Genomic DNA, 8,010 nt, shown 5'->3' with positions numbered 1-8,010 from the left:
GTAATCGTGACTAGTCGACAAATCGTGGCAGCCCTAGTTGTGGATAAACTTTAAGGAGAATGGTGGACTTTAAATTGTTTTCTAATGGCCTTACGACGCTTCCCACATTGATAGGTAGCGCTTAGGACTTAGTTCTTTAAGCTCATTACTGATGTCTTTGCCCCATACCTTTGTGTTAACACACACCTTTATGCTCCAGACCTGCAAACTGCCAAAACCTCAGCTTTTATAAAGGTCGTCACACTTGCTAAAGATCAGCACCGCTATTATCAACACCAGCATCTACTTTCTATGGAAGCAGTAAGGGTGTACTTACTTTTTCTCTCTGCAATCCTGTGGAAATGACTGTGGTGAGAAACTGGCTTTTGCAGATTGTTGTTAGACATCAGAATGAAGTACAAGTTGATCATTGTGGTGAGTAATCACCCTGTAAGACACAGGCAGCTGGCTTAGGTCATGCCAACTGCTAATGCTGTAATGATGTTCCTGCCTACAACAGGTCAGTGAACAACAATATCAGCTAAATGTCAGGCACATGCACTAGAAAATGTTGAAGCAACTTATACATCCGAATCCTCCTTTAGGTAGAGATTTACTAAACAAGGCAAAATAGCATGTGAGTGTGATTCCCAAATAGCACTCATAGGTGGGGTTACTTTTATGGGTAATTGATAAAAGCTACTGTTTTCTAAACCCAGCTGCAGACAATTCATCTCAATATGAAGCACAAAAAATAAGATATGCCATTTTGTGGCATTAAATATTGGTGCAATTAGCAGAATTGCGTGTCGCAAATCTTAATAAATCATTTTGCACTCTTCAGTTAAATGTTGTCCTCTCTAAGTTTTGTGCCTTGAGAAAAGAACTCCCAGAAATACATATGCAACAGGGTCAGTTACAAAAATCTTCCCACCTCTTACATGCAGCCTTGCCACTTTTCACAGCAGAACCCAACTTGCGGTGCTGCAGCAGGAAATCTGGCCCTTAGTTTTCTCTCAGACTGCAGCAGAACCCGTTGCTGATCCTCAGCTTCTGAAATGCTCTGTAAATGTAAAATGGATGCTAATGCACTACTTAAGAAAAAGCTTCGCTGAAAAGTTATTAAATTTAGAAATCTGCAACCTTACCACAACACCACTGAGAAATGTAGTGAAATTATTAGTAGAGCACTACAGCCCTCGCTGCTTATTTGTATCAGAAGCTGGCAGAGATGGATATCTGAAAATGACTACTGACTGCTGAGAAAAGGTGACTGCTCACTCTGTGACAACTGCCTCATGCTCAAAGCCAGGTTGCGCTGACTTCCACCAAGTTGATAAGGCGGACATGAGGTCACAGGTTAGTGTCTTGGTGCACGACACAAAGAGTGTCCTCACCTCAACATCACACGTGGAAAATCTCCTCCATCTGTCTGTGCTGTATCCACAGGTCCTGGTTTCCTTATGCCTGCCAGTGCGTGGTCAGGGAATTTGAATGACTTGTGCCTTGACTCACTCTGGCTTCCAGGAAGTCTCTAGCATCAATACACATCATCATCATCACTTGCCAGCCCCATGTGTGAGTGTGTGTGTGTGTGTGAGTGTGTGTGCGCTATCTCAACCAGTGCAGCACAGTGTGTCTCTCTGTAAAATCACATGGTTCGGCTTTTCCCCCGCGTGCCTGCTGCTTGGCCTATTTCCATGGTAACTAGCCGAAGATGTGGGGACACACAAACGCATGAGCACACACACACACACACACACACACATGCACACACGCATAAACAGCACTTGTGCGAAGGCTTGCCAGAGCGATCTCGGCTGTGTGGGGCTGTAGGGTGCAGTCAGAGAGAGGATGTGTGATCACACACTCTACACAGGCTCAGCGGGACACACACACACACACACACACACACACACACACACACACACACACACACACACACACACACACATGCACACTGTATGCTGAGAAAGAAGCTCAGAATGCTGTGCTGTAGAGAAAAAAAGGGCACACCAAATCCCTTTTTAAATCCTCAGGCAATTTGGATTTGTTTGTTAACGGATAAACGTATATAAGAGATAGATAGATAGATAGATAGATAGATAGATAGATAGATAGATAGATAGATAGATAGATAGATAGATAGATAGATAGATAGATAGAGTTTGCAGTAGAACTCTGTGACTGTGACAAGTGGATGAACTGACAATGTTGCTGCCTAACAGTTGCATAATGTTTCCTTCTGTATTCGCTCTGATGCATTTCACTTGCCATCCTTGTCACGATGTCCCCTCCCCAAGCTCTATCCCACCCCCCATCACCCCACCCCACTGTTACCCATCCCATGTGGCCATCGCCATAGCAACTGCCCACGCTGCTCACCTGCTCGCCGCAGCATCCCTGCGCCCTCTGGCCTCTCGCCAAGGGGGTGCTGTGGCAGTAACGCAACCCAGCAATCAGGCGAGGGAGCATTGCCAAAAGTGGGGAAGCTATAGGGGAAGGAAGGAAGGAAGGGAGGGAGGGTGGAGGGGGCACTGCGGATATGCTAGCTACTGCCCTGTGGTGTTATGCAACTTCATGTACACACACACCCACGCACACATATTGTAGAGTAACAAACACACAGATTGCCTTTTTTTTATCATCTCACACACGCATGTTTAGAAGCCGTGCATATTGATGCTTGAACCAGCATAAGCTCCAGATAATGTCCCTAAGTACTGATTATGAAATGACATAACAGATTTCTTCCTGTGTCCTACCACTGATGCACTGCTACCCTCCCTCATATTATTGTGTTCGTATGATGTTTACATGATGGCAAAGCAACAGCCTTTACCGCCTTTTTAAAATTTGCTGGTTTAAATGTATTTCATTATTTTATTTTGCCTTTTTTATGTGTTGATGCCATAAAAGAGGCCAAGACAGATTTCAGAAGTATACAGTGATCCGCCATTACATTGATACCACTGACATGTGAAGGGAATGACATTAATCATCTTGTTACCACGCAGAGTTCTGCTAGGAAACCTAGTCCTGGCAATCATGTGTATGATACTTTGACACAAACCACCCACTTAATCATAATTATAGACCAAGTTCACCCTCCAACATCATATGGCCTTGCAAAAATTGGTTGTAAATGTCTTGCAGAGTTCCCAACCTGCAACCCATGTGACCCAAAGGATCTACTTAACATGTGCAAGACAATAGGTGTGTTCAACCTGATATCGCGGCAAAACGTGGGACTATTCCCATGCCATGAGACTGGGTTGGTATGTTGTGACTATTGGGCCACATCTAGTCTCAAAGTCTGAGCCAAAGTGCCAAAGTATCCTGATTAGGACCAAATGTTGCTGCTATCTAGGTTAAAGTTGCAGTTTTGCTTTGAGTGATCGAATGTGGTGATTACTTGTTCATGTTGTTTCCATGCTAGCGTGTTGTAATAAGTATAAAGGCAATAGAGGGAATAGTTATCAGTGATATTCTTGTATCTGCCAAACAAACTCTCAGGAGGGGTAGACCAGTCTCACTTTCATTTATCTGGTTAACACCCTGGAACAGAGTTTATTGTTTAAGTCTTTACAAGTCCTCGTCATTTTTTTTCAGCTGCATTGGTACTAAAGGAACATCACTCTGTCTATGGAGTCAACAGGATTTAGTACCACAGTTGTACCTGTTGGTAAACCTGCTAAAGGTTCTTGTTGCTCGTTGTTGTGTGTGCAGAGTCCTAACAGGTTGGTCTTTGTGTCTTGCAGGCAAAGTAAAAGAGGAGAAGAAAGCATCGACGGAGTCCCCACATGGGAGCAGCAGCGCTGTCTAATCCATGTGACAGAATCTGCCAAAGGACGCTTTGGAAACGTTCTCATGTCTTTAAACACAAACTGCTAAATCCGAGGAGCTAAAAACAGAAAAACAAAAAGCCAACCGTTGGCTCATGCAAGTGGACAGATTTTAAAGTAAAAACACGGCTGGAGAGGGGCAGGGTTGTATGGGTGCCAAATCCCCGTCTAAGACACACCGCGTCTCTTCAATCTACGGCCGCCACCTCCCTCCTCTTCCTCCGTCCATTTTGTCCTCCTCTGCTTTTCTCTCATTCTCCCTCGTTCTCTCTCATGGGAGTGACATAGAGGCCGTTGTTTGGTCTGCTGCCCCGCCCCTTCTCCGCCTTGTCGTGGAAACGGGGGCGTCCAGGTAGTGATGTCGTGGAAGAGGAACTACTTTGCGTCGGGCGGTGGAGCGGTAGGTGGGGTGCAGGGGCTGGTGACCCCGAGAACCATGACCTCTATAGCACCCAGCAAAGGCTTGAGCAACGAGCCGGGACAGAACAGCTGCTTCCTCAACAGCGCCCTGCAGGTCAGTCAGATAAACACATGCACAAGCATTTTCTGGGCAGAAAGTTTTAGGCGTTAAAATGTTTTTCATGGAGATTCTTACGACTAAAGCAGTATTCAATGGCACCTGATCTTAATCCACCTGCATGAGTAATTGTCACACTAGTTCAAGTGCTCTAAATTCGTAGGTTTTCTTAGAAGTTAAAAAAAATCTGACTTTATTTGATTATCTGTCACTTTAACTTGTCTGCTGTTCCATTTACCTTCCTCTAAAATATGTAGACTCTGTAAGAAAAGCTGCATTTTTATCTATAGTGATAAAGAATAATAAATTACACAGCTCCAAATACTTTCTGGCTGCTTAACAACTCACTCTTCTATGTAAGAAAAGCACAAAATACAGGTGATTATTTCTCCAAATCTGTGTTTCTCTGAAAGCCTTTACAGTGAAAATGTTTCAGTTTAAGTTTGTGTACTATTGGCAAAAAATAGCAACTACTTTCTTATATAAAAACTCATTTTTCAACATCTGTGTCTATATTTTCACATTTAGGACATAATGCACAATGCTAACACACACTTTCATGAAGCCTGCAGTAAATTACTCTTAAAGCGCGACGGGGATGAGATTAGTGCCATATTAACGAGGGTTTGCGTGCTTCGGTTGGTTTTGGCATGGCTGACCGTCTGGCTTCAGTGTGGACATCCAGTCTGAGTATGTGGATGCTTATGCTGTGCTGCTGCATCTCCTCACACACACACACACACACACACACACACACACACACACACACACACACACACACACACACACACACACACACACATAAAGATTGCTTCCCTCCTCCCAAGACTTCCAGCTGGCACAAACATACCTGCCCTCACATGAACACACACACACACACACACACACACACACACACACACACACACACACACACACACACACACACACACACACACAGTAAATACCTCTTGAGTACTGGCTTGAAAGAGAGCGACGGAGAGAGAGAGAGAGTAAGAAAAGAGAGAAGTTAGCTGAAGAGGGAGGGGGGTGGCGGGGCAGAAGCTTAGGGAGAGTCGGAGAGAGCAGAGGGATAGATGTGAAGAGGAAAAGTTGCTGAAGGAGGAGTAGAGAAGAAAGGGATGAGGAGTATGCAGTATGAAAAAACCAAGGAGAAGACCGAAGGGGATGCCGCTCAGAGGTATAAAGGAATTAAAGAGTCCAATAAGGTAAGAAGAAAGAACAGAATGTTTGTGAAGAGCAAAGAAGGGAGTGGGGGGAGAGGGAGAGAGATGAAAAGACAAAGTGAAGGACATATAGTTTGGGTTTTTTTGCGAAATAAAGAAAATGCCTCAACAGAGGCATGCAGTGCAGCTTCAGCACCAAAGGAAGTGGGCCACTTCAAGGACACACACACATGTGCACACACATGCACACACAGAATGGGGAGAGGATGTTTTTAGCAGGACACAGATGAGTGAGGATAAACTGAGGCAGTGTTAAAGAACTGAGCTGCAGTTGGCAGTACTTTACTGTGTGTGTCTGTGTGTGTGTGGGGGGGGTGCTCATGTGGGCGTTTTTGCTTGTATTAACTGTCTGTTGGCAGGTGAGATTAACAATTAGACATCAGATTTCAGCTTTACAACTTGCTTCATCAGCAGTTATCCTGCAACCAAACATTATTGTTGCAGAAATTATTTTAGTTTTTTTTAATGTAAAAATGTACAAATGCCACGTCTCTAATAGGGAAACATTTTATTTTTACAGAGCCCTACATTTTCTGCCTGAAATCCAAAAATATTCTTTTTTTTTTACACTGAAACAAACCATTATCACATATTATTTATTCATTTATGTTCATTTATTTCATGAATATTTATAAATCACGTTTTTAAGATCTTGTTAACATTAAAAAAAACACTGTCAACCAGTCCATTCAGCAGCTAGCTGTAAAAAAAAGCTTTGCTCTTTGTTCTGTATAGTGTCTTACTGCTATTGTGCATCGATACTAAGTGAGATACTCTCTCTCCTGCTCCTCAAGGCCCCTTGGGCAAAGAAGTTAACCTCCTGCTGCTGCTGCTGCAGTGGAGCTGCTGTGTGACAGCAGCTGCATCAGTGTTTTTTTTTTCTGTATCAATTTATGTAGTATAATGAGCGAGGTGCTCCGAGGTAAAGCGCATGTTCAGCAACTTTTCATTGTGTAAACACAGGTAAAAAAATATCATAGCTAAAGGATGTATGGATAATGCTGGCTTTGATAAAAAAGAAACATGGGTTCATTCATCAGGCATCAGCGTGCACATGTGCGTGTGCTTGTGTGTGTGTGATGCAGTGGTAGGGAAGAGCAAAATTAAGATTGTAGATGTGCAGCGTTTTCTACATGACTCTTATCAAAAACAAAACATGTCTGTATGGATTGCAAAGTTAAATTTTTTATCATACGCTTGCATTGGTTTTCCTGCAGTTATACAGCTGAAGTGAAAGTAAAGTAAGATTTTTCACACTGCACATTGCTGCAGGACCTGTACTGATGTCAGAGTTCAGCACTACCTGCTTGAATCAGAATCTGACCCTGAACAAGTAGAGACTGCTGTAGCACGCCACACTACTTAATAGTAAAGAAAAATATTTAGTGTGTGCAAACAGACGCAGTATGCTAAATATGCCATGGTGCAGGTCAGCATGCTTTACTGGTCACTCTGATCCTGTCGAGGTGGACGCTCAAGCTTCAGTGAAGAGGTGTTTCCGCTGCCTTTAGTCTGTCTGTCAGCAAGATTATTCTGAAAATTCCCAGCCTAATTCCTTGAAACTAGGTGGAAGTGATCCTTCTAATTTTTCACGTATTCACCATCAGGGAACGCTAAGAATAAAGCCAGCCGAGTTGAGGTTGTGGCTTAGCAGAAATAATTCACACAGTTCTTGCTGACTCCTAAGATTTTTGCAGTTTCTGATTGCACTCAACTCTAACATTTTGACATTCTCTAGCTTCTGTTCAGTGGGCATACAGTCAAAGCTAACGCTAATGTTCAGCATTTGGACATTTTATTGCAGAGAAACTTCCATAAAAAATCAAAGTAATGCACTGATTCTTTAGTTCCTTGGTTGCTGTGAGTGCACGAAGACTCTTATGTTCACTCTGACTGCCAACAGCAGAACATTTGTAGCTGAGACGTTTTATAGTTACAGACTCTGGCAAGCAAATAAAGAGGCCGGAGTGCAAGGTAGCTGCTTATTCTTTGTTTGAGGCTGTGCCAAACTAGCCGCTACGTGAGCGTTATGGAAATGTGTTACATAGTGACACTGATAAGTCATAGAAGAAAAGCCTGGACTGCAAACAAGGGATTGGAGGTAGTTTAGCAGCAGTGTTTTCTTTGGGAGACAATGTCTCCTCTTTGTGTTGACTTGTAAATTTGAAGGAATTTGCTTTTTTTAAATATTCAAATAACAGGAGAAATTTAGCATGGTTGTTATTATTATGCCAGTAGCCCTATAAGGCAATATACAAAAAACACTCAAAAAGAAAACATTACTCAATTTCAAGGTCTAGCGGTGGGGACAAGTTTGAGGTTTGCACTTGTTTGAATATGATCCTAGGAACCAGACAACAAAACAGGCTTTTGAAGCATTTCCGATATTTGTGATTTGATGCAAAAGGCAAACTCATCACTGATGCAGGGGGAATTAAAACGA

The 8,010-nt window shown here is 43.0% G+C and overlaps 1 protein-coding gene across 2 annotated transcripts in view; it reads left to right on the top strand.

Annotated features, from left to right (window-relative positions):
- Window positions 1–4,182: 4,182 nt before the first annotated feature.
- The window catches only part of usp54b (ubiquitin specific peptidase 54b), a 46,778-nt gene continuing 42,950 nt past the window's right edge, over window positions 4,183–8,010 (top strand). For both annotated transcript variants that reach the window (XM_085360910.1, XM_085360911.1), the window contains exon 1: window positions 4,183–4,338. In XM_085360910.1, the coding sequence (XP_085217036.1) occupies window positions 4,183–4,338 (156 nt within the window). The remainder of the gene's footprint in view (window positions 4,339–8,010) is intronic.

The sequence above is a fragment of the Diplotaxodon limnothrissa genome, linkage group LG8 (assembly GCF_057381915.1).
Source record: "Diplotaxodon limnothrissa isolate DT_005_m linkage group LG8, D_limnothrissa_male_GT1.1, whole genome shotgun sequence".
NCBI lineage: Eukaryota > Metazoa > Chordata > Actinopteri > Cichliformes > Cichlidae > Diplotaxodon > Diplotaxodon limnothrissa.
Note: the sequence above shows the minus strand (reverse complement) of the source record. Positions and strands in the feature narration are given on the sequence as shown.